Source organism: Hyperolius riggenbachi, chromosome 9, assembly GCF_040937935.1.
Source record: "Hyperolius riggenbachi isolate aHypRig1 chromosome 9, aHypRig1.pri, whole genome shotgun sequence".
NCBI lineage: Eukaryota > Metazoa > Chordata > Amphibia > Anura > Hyperoliidae > Hyperolius > Hyperolius riggenbachi.
Genome location: NC_090654.1, coordinates 218,169,379 through 218,188,262, shown reverse-complemented (window position 1 = coordinate 218,188,262; position 18,884 = coordinate 218,169,379). Strand labels below are relative to the sequence as shown.

The 18,884-nt window shown below is 46.6% G+C and overlaps 1 protein-coding gene across 1 annotated transcript in view; it reads right to left on the bottom strand.

Annotated features, from left to right (window-relative positions):
• Positions 1–2,659: 2,659 nt before the first annotated feature.
• RPUSD3 (RNA pseudouridine synthase D3) overlaps positions 2,660–18,884 on the bottom strand; it is a 31,020-nt gene continuing 14,795 nt past the window's right edge. Inside the window, exons 7-9 of the mRNA XM_068251887.1 lie at positions 18,348–18,474; positions 12,407–12,546; positions 2,660–4,210 (exon numbers count right to left, since the gene is read on the bottom strand). Of these exons, the coding sequence (XP_068107988.1) occupies positions 3,992–4,210; positions 12,407–12,546; positions 18,348–18,474 (486 nt within the window). The 3' untranslated portion in view covers positions 2,660–3,991. The remainder of the gene's footprint in view (positions 4,211–12,406; positions 12,547–18,347; positions 18,475–18,884) is intronic.

The window sequence follows — 18,884 nt, the reverse complement described above, 5'->3', positions numbered from 1 at the left end:
TTTGCGGGCGATCTAATGGTGTGGGTGGGTGATCAGATTGCCCGCAAGGGGCAGGTTAGGGGCTGATTGATGGGTGGCAGTGACAGGGGGTGATTGATGGGTGATAGGTGATTGGCAGGTGATTGACAGGTGATCAGTGGGTTATTACAGGGAAGAACAGATGTAATTAATGCACTGGTGAATTGATAAGGGGGGGTCAGAGGGCAATCTGAGCGTGTGGGCGGGTGATTGGGTGCCTGCAAGGGGCAGATTAGGGTCTGATCTGATAGGTAAAAGTGACAGGTGGTGATAGGGGGTGATTGATGGGTGATTGATGGGTAATTAGTGTGTGTTTAGAGGAGAGAATAGATGTAAACAATGGATTTGGGAGGTGATCTGATGTCGGATCTGCGGGCGATCTATTGGTGTGGGGGGGTGATCAGATTGCCCGCAAGGGGCAGGTTAGGGGCTGGCTGATGGGTGGCAGTGACAGGGGGTGATTGACGGGTGATTGACGGGTGATTGACGGGTGATTGACAGGTGATTGACAGGTGATCAGGGGGATAGATGCATACAGTAAACAGGGGGGGTGGTCTGGGGGGGGGGTCTGGGGAGAATCTGAGGGGTGGGGGGTGATCAGGAGGGGGCAGGGAGCAGGGTGGGGGATAAAAAAAAAAATAGCGTTGACAGATAGTGACAGGGAGTGATTGATGGGTGATTAGGGGGGTGATTGGGTGCAAACAGGGGTCTGGGGGGTGGGCAGGGGGGGGTCTGATGGGTGCTGTGGGCGATCTGGGGCAGGGGGGGGGGAAAAATCAGTGTGCTTGGTGCAGACTAGGGTGGCTGCAGCCTGCCCTGGTGGTCCCTCGGACACTGGGACCACCAGGGCAGGAGGCAGCCTGTATAATACACTTTGTAAACATTACAAAGTGTATTATACACTTTGTATGCGGCGATCGCGGGGTTAACATCCCGCCGGCGCTTCCGTATGGCCGGCGGGATGTTGCGGCGGGTGAGCGGCGCCAGGCGGAGGCGGAGGATCGCGTCACTGATGACGCGATCGCTCCGCCCATGCCCCTACAAGGACCGCCGCCAATTGTCAATACGGCGGTCCTTGCGGGGTGCACTTCCCGGCCGCCAATTGTACATACGGCGGTCGGGAAGTGGTTAAAGATGCAGAAGGCAACATATATACTGTATGAAATACATTTTGTGTGTTGAGGCCAGTAAAAAAAAAAAAAGCCTCAGGGGGGCCGCAATCAGCCCGCGGGCCTTAGTTTGAGGACCACTGAATATAGGTGAATAAAAAAGAAAAAAAAAAAGTCACATCCGTCAAGTTAGATCACACACACATTACATTACATTAGCAAGGGCTTGTCAAATCACAAGTGCTCAGAAAAGTGCTGCTAGTGGGAGTTCAGGCATGACATAGCAAAAGCCTTGGGGAAAGTTCATGACTGTTAAAAAAAAACAAGCTATCGATTTTATAAAGGTCCTTCTTGTCTTACATGCCATTACCTCCCTGCTGAAATGTGAAAATGGTGCTGGAAGTCCCAGCTTGCTGTGAATAAACTTCAACAATTACTATTTGTGTTTTCCAAAGCCACTTCATATTTCCCATTGCTAGTCTATGTTTTAGTGAATGTAATATTGGTGACCCCACTGTTGACAGGAACAAATAAAAATTCCAATGGTAATATAAAACAGAGTAATTCTATCTACCGTATCTACCTATCTACCGTATCCATCTACCTACCTACCTTAATATTTATTAAAGGAAAGATGCAAGCTGTAAAAAAAAAAAAATCTACTTACCTGGAGCTTCCTCCAGCTCCTGGCAGCCGTCATGTGCCCCCACCGCAGCTCTGCATCCAGCCGGTGGCCCGGGGTACCCTTCAGTACAGATGCCGACCTCGCCAGGTCCCTGGGCCATCGGCTGCATGTGGAGCTGCGGCGAGGGCACATGATGGCTTCCAGGTAAGTAGATTTTTTTTTTTTTTTTTTTAGACAGCTCGGATCTTTTCAAGTTATAACTCCTATAAAGGTTTTTATTGCCCATGTTACAAATGGAGACATTCATTCGTTTCATGTTCTAAATAACAGCAGTCAGTGGGATGGGAATGAGGAAAATCTGGTCAGACTAGGCGCAGACATAAATTAACCACTTAATGACCGACTAATGCAGATAGGCGGCGGCTGGTCGTAAGTGGATTTCCATGGAAACGGCAGTTTGTTCGAGTGGCCGCTCCATTTCAGTTCACGGAGGGTGTCACCGTGAACAGCCTGCGAGCCTCCGATCGCGGCTCGCAGGCTAAATGTAAACACGCGGGGAAGAAATCCCCGGTGTTTACAGCGTATGGCACTGCTGTCGCAGCAGCGCCGTAAAAGGTGATCCGCGATTCCCGGCCTCTGAATGGCCGGGGATCGCCGGCATCTGATAGGCTGAAGCCTATCAGTGGCGGTACAGGACGGATCGCTGTCCTGTACCGCTCATGGGAAGGGAGGGCGGAATAGCACTGCAGAGGGGGGCTTTGAGGAGGCCCCCCCGCAAGGCACAACAGATCGGCGGCGATCAGACCCCCCCCCCCAGCAAGACATCCCCTAGTGATGGCACTGATATCCATTCGTGACCATTCCCAAATCTAAAATAAAGCTTTGGGTGGAGTTCCACTTTAAATAAGCTTCTGTACAATATTGCATCCTGAAAAAATGCCATAATAGATCAAACCAATTCCACATATATTTGCATTATACAAATAAAAAATATATACTTGTACATACAATTTAAATCCCCTGCCTTGTGTAACTTTTCATTAGTCAACTACCTCCCCCTCTAGTCATGTAAGTGGTTCATCCCAGGCCAGTGAACTCCCCATTTGAGTGCAGTTGAGCAGCAGTTTGCTTATACTCCTCCCACATCTTGAATAAGAGGGTTAGTAAGCAGCAGCTTAGGGTGCGTACACAAAGTCAATTTTGACTGGCCAATAATAAGCCAATTATAGCACTCCCATGTAGCATCATAGTATTCAAAATCTGATGGCCCTCATGATACATCACAGTGGTAACATCTAACGTGTGTGCGCCCTAATGGTGCCTACTAATGATGAATTCTTACCAAATCAATGTGATAGAAGTGAGCAAAAACACAAGTGATTTTACGTAGTCTCTCATATTACACAGAAATGGTTAAAAAAAAAATGGTATCTGGGCGCCTTAAGCCACACCCCCACCCAGAAGGCAGCACAGACTACTACTGTACAGTATTGGTCTCATTAGTGAAACCAAACCAGTGTAATAAAAACATACTACCTGATCTGGAGGACATGACAGATTAGGTAGCGCCCGCACTGGTGCTCCCCGACCCCTCTGAAGCCTGTAATGGGCTTACTTTCACTTTCAGGGGTCACAACACTGCATGCAGAGCTTTGTGCTCTTGTCCGAGAAGCACAGAGCTCAGACAAGTGAAGAACGAGTGGGGGCATAGCAGGGAAGGGCCAGAGAGAGGAGGGTGTTCCTGATCCAGAGTGCCTCTCCTGCAAAGGACGCCCCTCCCCTCGAGAATGCTGACAAGCTGCATGACTGCAATCTTGGGGGGTTGCAGCGCAGAGCAGGCGGTCTGAAAGCAGCACGGAGGGGAGACAGGCATGGCACAGAGCAGGGAACATATCCTTGTGTCTCATAGTCATTTCTGTTTCACTTGTATGAGCAGAGATAGTGACAGACTCAGTGATGCATGTGAATACGATCGCACAGCTCCTCATTCACTGATACAGCAACCAATGCAATAGCCTGATCTGACCCAGGTGAATTTTTTTTAGTGCAACCTTAGTAAAATACAACAAACTCCATATTCTTCAGTTACTGATTTATACAGTATAGGGTGGAGTATATTAAAAAAAAAAAAAAAATATAAAAAGTAAGACGTAGAATATGATCTACAGTAGAATTTCCGCTGTAGTTTTGTACAGCTCTTCCCAGCGCACATTTATGACATCACTGAGATCCTTGAACATCACAAGATAAACATCTTAGATGAAGGTGAGTCCGTTTTTAGTCCCAACAGCTCAACTGTCCTCTGGAAGAAAGGAGGGGGCGGGGCTTCCAGGAGTGCAGGGTACTTCCCTGGTGGGTCATGTGGCATCAGCAGCCGCTGCAGGTGAAGGTGGAGAGGCATCAGATGCACCAGCTGACTTGAAAAATTCATCTTCTGAAGAATCTTTTTATCCACCACCTGGGGGCAGCAAAGAGATGCATTTGTCAGTCACAAAGCCCATCTAAAGTCATGAATAAAATAAATTGATGATTTGCATAAACAGAGTTTTAAAATCCCTATAATATAAAGCTGTTAAATATTGTAGCAGACCTTGCTAAATGTAATTTTTCCTCCTTAAATCAGAAGGTAATTTAGCTGTAAACACCTTGCATCACTCCCAAATATGCAAATGATCTCTGTGCCCCTGAAAGCGAGGCTGCACATCCAGATCCGCTGGTGTATAGTGGGCCTGTAGCTAATACATTAGAGCCAAACCAATACAACATACAAACAGCTTGCTTTGGTCCTCAGCTGTGCAGGGTATATGGCTCTATGGGATAGGGCTTGGACCAGTACTAATGAATACCAAGACAGCTCATAGTGACCCAGAACCACCTGAAAGGTATAAAGGGCTGAGGCCAAAAAAAGTCCTCTATTGTAAAATTAAAAGTAATGCTAAATGTAATGTATTATTTAATTAAAGTCACCATAGCACACAGGGCTCCAGCACTTCTCTCCCCCCCCCCCCTCCTTCGGCTCACCTGCGCTGGGCCCCCGGGAAAGGTATCCCTGAGCCTGGGTACGCAGGGCTCCGGATCATGGTGCGCAGTTTCGGGTGCCTAAATAGCTGGGCCGCTTAGGCAGCCATCTGATGTGTGACCAGACCTAAGATCATACCGCCGCTGCTGTGGCCCGAGGGGATGGGACACCACTTGGCTGGGTCGTCGATTCTGGGGGGGGGGGGCAGCACAGAACAAGAACAGTGTCTGCCCGGCTCCTGCATACACGCAGCTGAACCACTTGGCTGCTACATGGCTACACTGCCAAGGAAACCAGGACGCCTATTGAAAAAGCTAGAGGGGCAGCTTCCCCGCTGCGGAATGCCAGACACCGATGCTGCCACAGCTGCCTGCACACACAGCAGCCTCCAAAGACCAGGCCACCTCGCTCTGCTAGCACACATTCTAGGAGCCTTCTGCCGGTAGCCATCATCTGCCTCTGCCAGGCCGCCTGGGACCCAGCCGTGTTCACTCAGACCATCCAACAGCTCTTTGTTTGCACCAGTCAGTGCAGCTCTCCCATCAGGGACAGGATTACTGTAGCCACTAGCCGTAGTCTTTCAGGTCGCAGCTGCCCTAGCACCCTGCCTCAGTTGGCCGTTGCCACCACCACAAGCAGAGTTCAACTGCAGCTCTTCGCTCGTCAGTGTTGCACCACAACACTCGAGGTGGGACCACGTTAACCACCAGCAGCAACATTGCAGGCCGCCACATGGATCGCAGCCTGAAGCTCCTGGGACCCTGCCGGTGTTAATGACCTGGTCAGGACTCTGGCCAGGACTGCCGCTGCACAAATAGGACTCACCTTTTCTCTGTCTCTCTCTCTCTGCCCCCCCCCCCCCCCCCCAGGACAGACTGCAGGGCATCTGATTCAGTTATCACTGCAAAGCGCTTGCGTGCCATAACGGCAGTGGATTGGCCCCTGGTCTGCTCCTTGGCCATCTTTGTACGGATCTCTCTTCTATGCCTAAGCATGTATAATTTTCTGTTTATTGCCTGCTTAATGCAGCATATTGCTTGTACTGTACCACCACGACCCTGCAGTGTCACAACTAATTCCGGGTACAACCACTATTGTACATGGCAAAATAAATTATTCTAATTCAACTTTAAAGTGAACCAGAGACAAAGCATCCTTGTGTATTTTACCATATATATCAGTAAGAACATTAGAGAAAACACTTACCATGCTCTCTGTTTCATCCGCAATGCTAAAAGTGTCTATTTTTAGCTGTTAAGAATCCCGGACTAAGCATTCAGTCTGGCTTTGCAGGGAATAATTATAGCTGAGTCATTATAGCAGAGCCACAAGGGGGCAGGCTTGGGCTTGAAAAGACACCAGAGAAGACAGACTCAGCTATAATCTTTCCGTAGCAAAGCTAGACTGAGTGCTCAGTAGGGGATTCTTATCAGAGGTGATAACAGTCAGATTAAACAGAAAAAAATGAAACAAAGAGCAGATTAGGCGTTTACTGTCATGTTCCCACTGATTTATAAGGTAAAATACAAGAGGGAGATTCATCTCTGGTTCTCTTTAACCACTTCAGGACCCAGCCTTTACCCCCCCTTAAAGACCAGCGCTGATTTAGAAGATCTGTGCTGGGTGGGCTCTACAGCCCCCAGCACAGATCAAACAACAGGCAGAGCGACCAGATCGCCCCCCTTTTTTCCCCACTAGGGGGATGATGTGCTGGGGGGGTCTGATCGCTCCTGCATGCGTGTGGGTGGCGGGGGCACCTCAAAGCCCCCCTCCACCGCAGGATTCCCCCTCTTCCTCCCTGCCCCGGAGGCTGCACAGGAACGGATCTGTCCTGTGCAGCCTCTAACAGGCTCCTGCCTGTCATGTGACAGCGATCCCCGGCCGCTGATTGGCCGGGGATCGCTGATCTAGTACAACACTGCTACTGTTAGCAGCATTGTAAAAATGTAAACATAGCGGATTATTTCCGCTTGTGTTTACATTTAGCCTGCAAGCCGCGATCGGCGGCCCGCAGGCTATTCACGGAGCCCCCTGCCGTGAATTGACAGGAAGCAGCCGCTCGCGCGAGCGGCTGTTTCCTGATTAATTAGCCTGCAGATGTGCGTCGCTGGTTTGCGCGGTCGTCAAGTGGTTAAATGAGCAACTTTGATTAATACGTTCTGGTTTAAGAATTCAAAATTACATTAAGCATTGCTTTTTTAATAGAGGTCTTTTTGGTCTCTTTAACCCTCCTGGCGGTACGAAACATTCCGCCAGGAGGCAGCACAGCAGTTTTTTTTTTAATCATGTAGCGAGCCCAGGGCTCGCTACATGATAGCCGCTGCTCAGCGGCATCCCCCCCGCTTCGATCGCCTTCGGCGATCTCCGATCAGAAAATCCCGTTCGAAGAACGGGATTTCCTGGAGGGCTTCCCCTTCACCATGGCGACGGGGCGGGATGACGTCACCGACGTCGTGATGTCACTGGGAGTCCCGATCCACCCCTCGGCGCTGCCTGGCACTGATTGGCCAGGCAGCGCACGGGGTCTGGGGGGGGGAAGGGGGGCGCCGCAACAGATAGCGGCGATCGGGAGCGGGGCGGCGGCGATCGGTGTGCTGGCGCAGCTAGCAAAGTGCTAGCTGCGTCCAGCAAAAAAAAAAAAAATGTAAATCGGCCCAGCAGGGCCTGAGCGGCACCCTCCGGCGGCTTACCCCGTGTCACACACGGGGTTACCACCAAGGAGGTTAAAGGACAACTGAAGTGAAAGGGATATGGAGGCTGCCATATTTATTTCCTTTTAAGCAATACCAGTTGCCTGGCTCTCCAGCTGATCCTCTGTCTCTAATACTTTAGCCATAAACCCTGAACAAGCATGCAGCAGATTGGGCGTTTCTGACATTATTCTCAGAACTGACTGGATTAACTGCATGCTTGTTTCTGGTGTGATTCAGACATTACTGCAGCCAAATAGTTCAGCAAGGCTGCCAGGCAACCAGTATCGTTTAAAAGGAAATAATTAAGTCAGCCTCTATATTCTTCTCTCTTCAGTTGTCCTTGAAGCCCTTTAACCACTTAAGGACTGCAGTCATAAAACCCCTTAAGGACCAGACACTTTTTTTCCATTCAGACCACTGCAGCTTTAACGGTTTATTGTTCAATCATACAACATCCCACCTAAATGAATTTTACATCCTTTTCTTGTTCCTAATACAGCTTTCTTTTGGTGCCATTTGATTGCTGCTGTGATTTTTAGTTTTCATTATATTCATCAAAAAAGACATGCATTTTGGCAAACAAATTATTTAAAAAAATGTCAGCACAGAAAGTTAAAAAAAAAAAAAAATCAGGTAAAATTTCTATATACATTTTTTGTCCAAATTTATTGTGCTACATGTCTTTGATAAAAAAAAAAAAAATCCAATAAGTGTATATTTATTGGTTTGGGTAAAAGTTATAGCGTTTACAAACTTATGGTGCAAAAAGTGAATTTTCCCATTTTGAAGCATCTCTGACTTTTCTGACCACCTGTCAGGTTTCATGAGGTGCTAAAATTCCAGGATAGTATAAATACCCCCAAATGACCCCATTTTGGAAAGAAGACATCCCAAAGTATTCACTAAGAGGCACGGTGAGTTCATAGAAGATTTTATTTTTTTGTCACAAGTTAGCGGAAAATGACACTGTGACAAAAAAAATAAAAAAAAAAAGTTTCAATTTCTGCTAACTTGTGACAAACAAAAAAAGAAATCTGCCACGGACTCACCATGCCCCTCTCTGAATACTTTGGGATGTCTACTTTCCAAAATGGGGTCATTTGTGGGGTGTGTTTACTGTCCTGGCATTTTGGGGGGTGCTAAATTGTAAGCACCCCTGTAAAGCCTAAAGGTGCTCATTGGACTTTGGGCCCCTTAGCGCACCTAGGCTGCAAAAAAGTGTCACACGTGGTATCTCTGTACTCAGGAGAAGCAGTATAATGTGTTTTGGGGTGTATTTTTACACATACCCTTGTTGGGTAGGAGAAATATCTCTGTAAATGGACAATTGTGTGTAAAAAAATAAAAAAAATTGTCATTTACAGATATTTCTCCCACCCAGCATGGGTATGTGTAAAAATACACCCCAAAACACATTATACTACTTCTCCTGAGTACGGCGATACCACATGTGTGACACTCTTTTGCAGCCTAGGTGCGCTAAGGGGCCCAACGTCCCATTCACAGGTCATTTTGAGGCATTTGGTTTCTAGACTAATCCTCACAGTTTAGGGCCCCTAAAATGCCAGGGCAGTATAGGAACCCTACAAGTGACCCCATTTTAGAAAGAAGAAACCCCAAGGTATTCCGTTAAGCGTATGGTGAGTTCATAGAAGATTTTATTTTTTGTCACAAGTTAGTGGAAAATGACACTTTGTGAAAAAAAAAAAAAAAACTATGAAAATCAATTTCTGCCATCTTTTGACAAAAAATAAAATCTTCTATGAACTCATCATACACCTAACGGAATACCTTGGGGAGTCTTCTTTCTAAAATGGGGTCACTTGTGGGGTTCCTATACTGCCCTGGCATTTTAGGGGCCCAAAACCGTGAGGACTAGTCTAGAAACCAAAAGCCTCAAAATGACTGTTCAGGGGTATAAGCATCTGCAAATTTTGATGACAGGTGGTCTATGAGGGGGCCGAATTTTGTGGAACCAGTCATAAGCAGGGTGGCCTCTTAGATGACAGGTTGTATTGGCACTGAAGTGCAGGAAGCGAAGGATGTTCTCAAATCGTGACCTGGACATGGCAGCAGAGAACATGGGCATGTGATGTATTGGGTGCGTAGACCAATAAGACTGCAATACATTCTTTTTGACTAGACCCATGTTAAGGAGAAGGCCCCAAAAAATGTTACGTTCGGAAATGGAGTGGCTTCCACCGAAAGGGCTGGGCATAGTAGCTTCTTGGATTGGCGGTTGCGTATTGTGTGGCATAACGGTTGGTCTCAGCCACAATTAAGTCGTACCAGCAGTGATCAGAAAAAAAAATTCTTTCGCTGCGGTGGGGCGGGTAAGGGTTTGGCTGGGTGATCAGAAGCCCGCTGGGGGACAGATTAGGGCCTGGTCGGATGGATAGGAGTGCTAGGGGGTGACAGGTGGTGACAGGAGGTGATTGATAGGTGTCTCAGTGGGTGATTAGATAGGAGAATAGATGCAATCAATGCACTGGGGAGGTGATCGGAAGGGGGTCTGAGGGGGATCTGAGGGTTTGGCCGAGTGATCAGGAGCCCACACGGGGCGAATTAGGGCCTGATTTGATGGGTAGGTGTGCTAGGGGGTGACGGAAGGTGATTGATGGGTGTCTCAGGGTGTGACTAGAGGGGGGAATAGATGCAAGCAATGCACTGGGGAGGTGATCGGGGGTATCTGAGGGCGATCTGAGGGTGTGGGCCAGTCATTGGGTGCCCACAAGGGGCAGATGAGGGTCTGATCTGATAGGTAGCAGTGACAGGTGGTGACAAGGGGTGATTGATGGGTGATCAGTGGGTGATTAGAGGGGAGAACAGATGTAAATAATGCACTGGGGAGTTGATCAGAGGGGGTCTGTGGTGCTATCTGAGGGTGTGGGCGGGTGATTGGGTGCCCGCAAGGGGCATATTAGGGTCTGATCTGATGGGTAGCAGTGACAGGGGGTGACTGGGTTATTGATAGATGATCAGTAGGTGATTACAGAGGAGAATATATGCAAGCAATGCACTGGTGAGTTGATCAGAGGGGTTCTGGGGGGCTATTTGAGGGTTTGGCGGGTGATTGGTTGCCCGCAAGGGGCAGATTAGGGACTGATCTGATGGGTAGCGGTGACAGGTGGTGACTGGGCGTTTGATGGGTGATCACTGGGTGATTAGAGGGGAGAGCAGATGTAAACAATGCACTTTCGGAGGTGATCTGAGGGTGGGTCTGCGGGCAATCTGAGGGTGTGGGCAGGTGATCAGGTACACACAAGGGGCAGGTTAGGGTCTGAGCTGATGGGTGGCAGTGACAGGGGGTGATTGACAGGTGATCAGTTGGTGATTACAGGGGAGAATAGATGTATACAGTACACGGGGGGGGGGGGGGGGGGGTCTGGGGAGGATCTGAGGGTGTGGGGGGGGGGTGATCAGGAGCTCCCAGGGGGCAGTTTAGGACCTAATCTAAAAATTAGCGTTAGTGACGGAGTGATTGATGGGTGATTAGGTGCAAACAAGGGTCTGGGCAGGGGGGGTGTCTGAGGGGTGCTGTGGGCGATCAGGGGGCAGATCAGTGTGCTTGGGTGCAGACAGGGAGGGCTGCAGCCTGCCCTGGTGATTCCTCGATCACAGGGACCACCAGGGCAGGAGGCAGCCTGTATAATACGCTTTGTATACATTACAAAGCGTATTATACGCTTCCATTGCGGCGATCGAGGGGTTAACAACCCCCGGCGCTTCCAAACGGCTGGCGGGTTGACGCCGCGGGTGGGCGGAGCCTATTGCCGGCGGATGCGCGTGCATCACAGCGCGCGATCCCAGGCCAGTTGGAGTCCTGGGACCCTACGCCGATCGACGTTACGTGGTCTTAGGCGTGCCACTTTGCCGCCGCCCATAGGTAATGGGCGGTCGGCAAGTGGTTAAAATGCCCAGGTGGTTTAGGGCCACCATGAGCTGTCTGGGTATTCCTTAAAGTGAACCCGAGGTGAAAATAAACTGATGAGAAACAATTGTATTTATCCTCCTACTCCTAAAAATTACTTTTTTTTTTTTTTTTTAATAGATATTCCGTGGTTTTATTTTTATTAAATCATTTACAAACTAGATTGAAAGTTTTGTTGCCTCTGCTCAGTGCCAGCCTAATAAGTGTCCCGGAGTTAGGAAAAGGTCAATAGTTCATGTATTTTATCTCCGTCTGCTCTCAGAAATTGCATTTTGCCAGGTAAACTTTTATGGCTGTAATTTGCTTATCAGTGATGTTTACTATATTACCAACAAGGTACCAACAAGACAGAAGCTGTCACTTGCATGCCTAGAAATTTAATTCTTTCAAGCATCAAAACAAAACAATTAAAACAGCCTGGTTATTACCGTATATAAGCTGAGTTTTTGGGCCCAAAAGTGGGGGTCTCGGCTTATACACAAGTCACTTCCAAAGGGCAACCCCCCTAGTGCACCACCACCTGCATTGGCATTGTGTGTGTTTGTTTTGCACTGTACATACACATTTGTTTATCATGCCGCCTCGGGTACACTTTAACGTAGACCTTGCAATCCTTAGCTAGCCACAGAGGATCAGAAGGACAGCCAGGTAATGTGCTTTGGTTAAAAGGAAATATGTCAGCCTCCATATCCTCTCACTTCAGGTGTACTTTATTTGCGATTAGCAAAATCATATTCTTTACAACCACTTTGCAAATTAGTATATGCTCTCACGTAGCATTATATATCAGTACAGTGAGTGAGTGTGCGAGTGTCTGTGTGATGTGAACCATCTCGCTGTCTATTAGGAACACTGTGGAATTGCTTTCTGTTTTAAATACTTAGAGAAACAAATGTAAGGAAGCAGAAATCTTTGCCATCACTCCTTAAGTGTAGGCCTGAATTGAAGGGATAGCTTTTCTTTCCCCAACAACTGTAGTTTTCTTTTGAATGCATACAGCTGGTTGTTTACCTGTGTTTTCGGAACAGCGATCTCCAATGGGACGTAGATGTCCTTTCCTAAAATCTTGGCCACCCGGGAGCTGTACTTGTGATCACCGAGCACCGGACAGAACTTCAATGTGCAGTGCACTAGCAGCTGGTCCCGGAAGACTGAAAAAAATCAGAGAAGAGTGTAAAGATCTACAGTATATTCTCAATCTGCATCTGAACCCCCAACACTATGGATTTGATTTTTTTAAGGGTCTATAGTGGGTAAAGAACATAGAAAGACATAAGTGATCCTACACACCTAATCTGTGTACTAATAGGCGGTGCAGAGGTCACACCACACAAGTAGTCTGCTTACAGGTTAGCGGCTGTGAAAAGTACGCACATTTATTTATTTATTTATTTATTTGTTGTATTTATAAAGCGCCAACATATTACGCAGCGCTGGACATTAATTTAGGTTACAGACAATATTTAGGGGTGACAAACAGCAATATGACAATACAGGAATACAAGAAAACCAGATCACACAGCACAGTATGAGTACAAGGTAATGCTTAGTCAGTCACTGGATGGGAGCATGGAGTTAGGCAAGTTAGGTTCACTCAAATGCATAGCATGGGTGCACAGTAATAGAGGTGCATGATCAGGTAGGACACAAAAGGAGTGAGGACCCTGCCCAAAGGCTTACAATCTAGAGGGAGAGGTAGGGACACGAGAGGTAGGGGACCAGAGTTCGGCTGGGTTTAGAGCAATTGTGAGGGGTGGTAGGCAAGAGTGAAAAGGTGAGTTTTGAGGGCCTTCTTGAAGGTGTTGAAGGAGGGGGCTGCCCTAATGGGTGGAGGTAGGGAGTTCCATAGTGTCGGAGCGGCTCTTGAGAAGTCTTGGAGGCGTGCATGGGACTGGGTGATGCGGGGGACGGTCAGGCGAAGTTCATTGGAGGAGCGGAGTGAGCGGCTTGGTGTGTATCTCTGAGTAAGATCAGAAATGTAGGTTGGACAGGTTTTGTGGATGGATTTGTAGGTCAGACACAATATCTTGAATCTGATTCTGGACTGGATAGGAAGCCAGTGGAGGGATTCACGGAGGGGAGTCGCCCTGGTGGAGCGATGTGAGGAGTGGATAATTCTGGCAGCCGCATTCATGATGGACTGCAGTGGGGCTATTCGGGTCTTAGGGAGTCCAGACAGAAGGGCATTGCAGTAGTCGAGGCGGGAAATTATGAGGGCATGGATGAGGAGTTTGGTGGTGGCAGGGGTCAGGAAAGGGCGAATCTTACAGATGTTACGAAGGTGGAAGTTGCAGGACTTTGTGAGGTTTTGGATGTGGGGAGTGAAGGAGAGTGCGGAGTCCAGGGTGACACCCAGACAGCGGGCTTGAGAGGTAGGGTGAATAGTAGTGTGGTTAACAGTGACCTGCACATCTGGGAGGTCCAGGGATGACCGGGGTGGGAAGATCATAAATTCCGTTTTGTCTAGATTTAGTTTTAGGAACCTAGCGGACATCCAGGAGGAGATGGCAGATAGGCAGGAGGAGACCTTGTCCATGGTAGTGGTGGATATGTCAGGGGTGTGGAGATAGATTTGGGTGTCATCTGCATACAGATGATAGTTAAAACCCATGGAGGAGATAACCTTGCCAATGGAGGATGTGTATAGGGAGAACAGTAGGGGGCCAAGGACCGAGCCTTGGGGGACTCCCACTGAGAGGTGGTTGGGGGTGGACGAGGACTCATTGAAGGAGGTCGTGAAGGAGCGGTTGGAGAGGTAGGATGAAAGCCAGGTCAGGGCGAGATCGTGAATGCCCATGGATTGGAGGGACTGGAGGAGTAGGGGATGATCTACTGTATCACATATAGCAACACAATGATTTGAAGAGAACTCCAAGAAGAGTCATTGGTCTGGGAACTGAATAAGTATATCAATTGTAATTTATGTCGCTTTAAATTAAAAAAAATAAAAGAAGAATTTTAGGCAGGAGCCACACTTACCAAAACAATGTGTTTTCATCAAAATGCGAAAACGCAGTCAGCTGCTGTCAGCCAAAAATAAGTATACACTTCAGATTTATCCATGGAAAAATGCTGCCATTTTCCACTGACTGAAATGCGACCCCAGCCTTAAAGATATCAGCTTCTGTCTAGTCCTCTCTCTCCAGCAATAGGTATTGTACGGGTGTTATACTTAAAGTGACCTGAACTCTTGCACAAGACAGAAGGAAAACAGAGAGAAATGCAACCTGTATGTATTTAGAGAGTTTAGCCTGTCAAATGCTCCCTCATCTGTGATTAACCACTTCAGCCTACAGGGTTGAGATTTTTTTACATGTGAGCAACTTTCACCTCCCATTCATTTGCCAATAACTTTATCACTACTCATCACAATGAATTGATCTATATCTTGTTTTTTCTGCCACCAATTAGGCTTTCTGTGGGTGATACATTTTGCTGAGAATTAATTTATTCTAAATTCATTTTAACAGGATTATTAAGAAAGAAATGGGAAAAAAATCATTTCTCAGCTTTTGGCCATTATAGTATGAAATTAATACATGCTACCATAATTAAAACCTATGTACTTTTTTTTACCAATTTCTCCCGCTTAATACACCATTTAAATTGTGTCCCTATCACAATGTATAGCGCCGATATTTAATTTGGAAATAAAGGTGCATTTTTTCAATTTGCGTCCATCACTATTTAGAAGCCCATAATTTAATAAATCATATTGATCTACTCCTTTGACATGAATATTTAAAAAGTTCAGACCCTTAGGTAATTATTTATGTTTTGTTTTTTATTATTGTAATTTTTTATTTTATTTTTATTAAAACTTGCATGTGGGTATTTTTTGGTGTGGGGGGTAAACAGGGGATTTTAAATGTGGAAAAATGTATTTTCATAAAATGTGGTTTGGGGTTATTTTTACTATTTGGCCACAAGATGGCCACAGTCAAAAAGTCTTGGGAGCGATCGATCTCGCTCCCAGGAAGAAGAAAGAAGACCAGAGCTCAGAAAAGCCGCAGCGTCTGAAGAGACGCTGTCGGCTTTTCTCCGGGGGATCCGATCAATGAAAGGGATCTATAATCCCTTTCATTGATGGCTGGGCTAAATTTTCGTCCAGTTAGGGTGAAGTGGTTAAATTACATACATAATTTGATCTCTCAGCTGTGTCAGCTCAGGAATCCCCTCTGCCACGGCAGAGCTGCTGATTTGTAAACAGAGGATGTTAACAATGGGCTTGATTCACTAAAGGGTGCTAAAACAGTTAGCACGCGAAGTAGTGCGCATAAAGCTTTACGTGCGCAAACTATTGCGCGCACATTGGCGCGAAGAGGCAGTTTGCACGTGATAAGCAGCTTTTCACTTGCGTGCTAACACTTAGCACGCTTTTGTGAATCAAGCCCAATATGTCTGCTACCATGAAAGCAGGAAGTAAAAACACTGCGGATACAGTGGGTTGCAAAAGTATTCGGCCCCTTTGAAGTTTTCCACATTTTGTCACATTACTGCCATAAACATGCATCAATTTTATTGGAATTCCACGTGAAAGACCAATACAAAGTGGTTTACATGTGAGAAGTAGATCGAAAATCATACATCATTCCAAAATTTTTTTACAAATAAATAACTGCAAAGTGGGGTGTGCGTAATTATTCAGCCCCCTGAGACAATACTTTGTAGAACCACCTTTTGCTGCAATTACAGCTGCCAGTCTTTTAGGGTATGTCTCTACCAGCTTTGCACATCTAGAGACTGAAATCCTTGCCCATTCTTCTTTGCAAAACAGCTCCAGCTCAGTCAGATTAGATGGACAGCGTTTGTGAACAGCAGTTTTCAGATCTTGCCACAGATGTTTGATTGGATTTAGGTCTGGATTTTGACTGGGCCAGTCTAACACATAGATATGTTTTGTTTTAAACCATTCCATTGTTGCCCTGGCTTTATGTTTAGGGTCATTGTCCAGCTGGAAGGTGAACCTCCGCCCCAGTCTCAAGTCTTTTGCAGTCTCCAAGAGGTTTTCTTCCAAGTTTGCTCTGTATTTGGCTCCATCCATCTTCCCATCAACTCTGACCAGCTTCCCTGTCCCTGCTGAAGAGATGCACCCCCCGAGCATGATGCTGCCACCACCATATTTGACAGTGGGGATGGTGTGTTCAGAGTGATGTGCAGTGTTAGTTTTCTGCCACACATAGCGTTTTGCATTTTGGCCAAAAAGTTCCATTTTGGTCTCATCTGACCAGAGCACCTTCTTCCACATGGTTGCTGTGTCCCCCACATGGCTTGTGGCAAACTGCAAACGGGACTTCTTATGCTTTCTGTTAACAATGCCTTTCTTCTTGCCACTCTTCCATAAAGGCCACCGTTGTACAGTGCAAGACTAATAGTTGTCCTATGGACAGAGTCTCCCACCTGAGCTGTAGATCTCTGCAGCTCGTCCAGAGTCACCATGGGCCTCTTGACTGCATTTCTGATCAGCTCTCTCCTTGTTCGGCCTGTGAGTTTAGGTGGATGGCCTTGTCTTGGTAGGTTTACAGTTGTGCCATACTCCTTCCATTTCTGAATGATCGCTTGAACAGTGCTCCTTGGGATGTTCAAGGCTTTGGAAATCTTTTTGTAGCCTAAGCCTGCTTTAAATTTCTCAATAACTTGATCCCTGACCTTTCTTGGACCTGTCTTGTGTGTTCTTTGGACTTCACGGTGTTGTTGCTCCCATTATTCTCTTAGACAACCTCTGAGGCCCTCACAGAGCAGCTGTATTTGTACTGACATTAGATTACACAGAGGTGCACTCTATTTAGTCATTAGCACTCATCAGGCAATGTCTATAGGCAACTGACTGCACTCAGATCAAAGGGGGCAGAATGATTATGCACACACCACTTTGCAGTTATTTATTTGTAAAAAAAATGTTTGGAATCATGTATGATTTTCATTCCACTTCTCATGTGTACACCACTTTGTGTTGGTCTTTCATGTGGAATTCCAATAAAATTGATTCATGTTTGTGGCAGTAATATGACAAAATGTGGAAAACTTCAAGGGGGCCGAATACTTTTGCAACCCACTGTATATTGTAGGATTTGTATCAGCTGAGTTCAGGTCCCCCCCCCCATTCAGTAGCTGACGATTTTGATTAGCTTAATGTCAAGCTGCATACATATGCATAAAGTTAATATACAATTTGCATCAGCCTGAAATTATTAGCATCTCATTAATTACCTCTACCAGAGGATGAGGTAATTATTCTATAAATCAATCCAGGATAAAATGTATACATATATAAAAAAAAAAAATTCTTGCCAAGAACGCATAGAAGTCTGTCTAGTTACACAACCCCAGTTACTAAGCTTTCAGCTATGGTCTTATGTGACCAGGGCTGTGGAGTTGGTACAAAAATCATCCGACTCCTCAGTTTATGAAACCACCGACTCCGACTCCAGGTACCCAAAATTGCTCCGACTCCGAAGTCCTGGATATCACCCAAATGAGCATGAGAAATGTTTGTCACCTATTAGGCAATTTCCAAAATCCACCTGAACTTAAAGACACCAACACTGCTTGATTAGCAATTAATCATTTCCCCTTCTGCCACTGTAGGTAGCACTGGTAGCTGAAGAGATAAATATATTTAAAGAGAGCCTGTCATGACAACTGTTGAGACATCTATTGCTAGAGGCTGCCGCCAGCTGACTATCGAAAGCAATAATGGTTTTCTGCTATAAGTGCTGCAGAGGCGAGTTCAGCCCTCTCAAAGCAATGCCAGCAGTTGTGACTGGAAGAAAAACTCATGGGAGTAGGTGCCCCCAAAAAATAAAACAGACTAGAAACAGTTTAAAAGGCAAGAAACTGCTTACTTTAATAATTTTGCGGATAGCAGCCCGCTTCGTAAGGTCAAAAGTGTCAAAGGCAAGCAAAAGATCAGCTTGCAGTGCCTGTAATTGTGCTACAATACACACCATACCTGTGGTAGGCTGCAGCTGTAGCAGAGAGCAGCCATGCCTAGATGCCAGGACCTCATAGAAAGTGCCAGTCTTCTTCACTTCCCTCCTCTCCAGACTTCCTTTGGATGGATCCCACACAGGAATGGTCTGAGCGCCAAGAAGACTACTGTTATTTCACATGTTCAAATAAAAACACTAAACAATTCCTATCACTACTGTCTCTGTGGAACACCCATTTTTTGGAGAGGCAGGCTGTAACCGACCAATATGACATTTGGGATGCCCAAGGAAACAGGAGTGCTTGGAGAAAACCCATAAAATCATAGAAAGAATGCAATTCAAACCAGAAACTCTAGTGCTGGAGAGCCAGATGCTCATGGCTATCACTGCACTGTCTGACCTATAAAGTGACATTACACAAACAGTACAGGGACTTGTATCGGCTGGGCTGCATCAGCAGAGAGATATGCCAAGTTCTGCAACTTGCCACGCCCATAGCAGCCACTGAACATCAGTACTTGTAGCTCCTACATGTCTCCGGGGGGTATACATGGCTG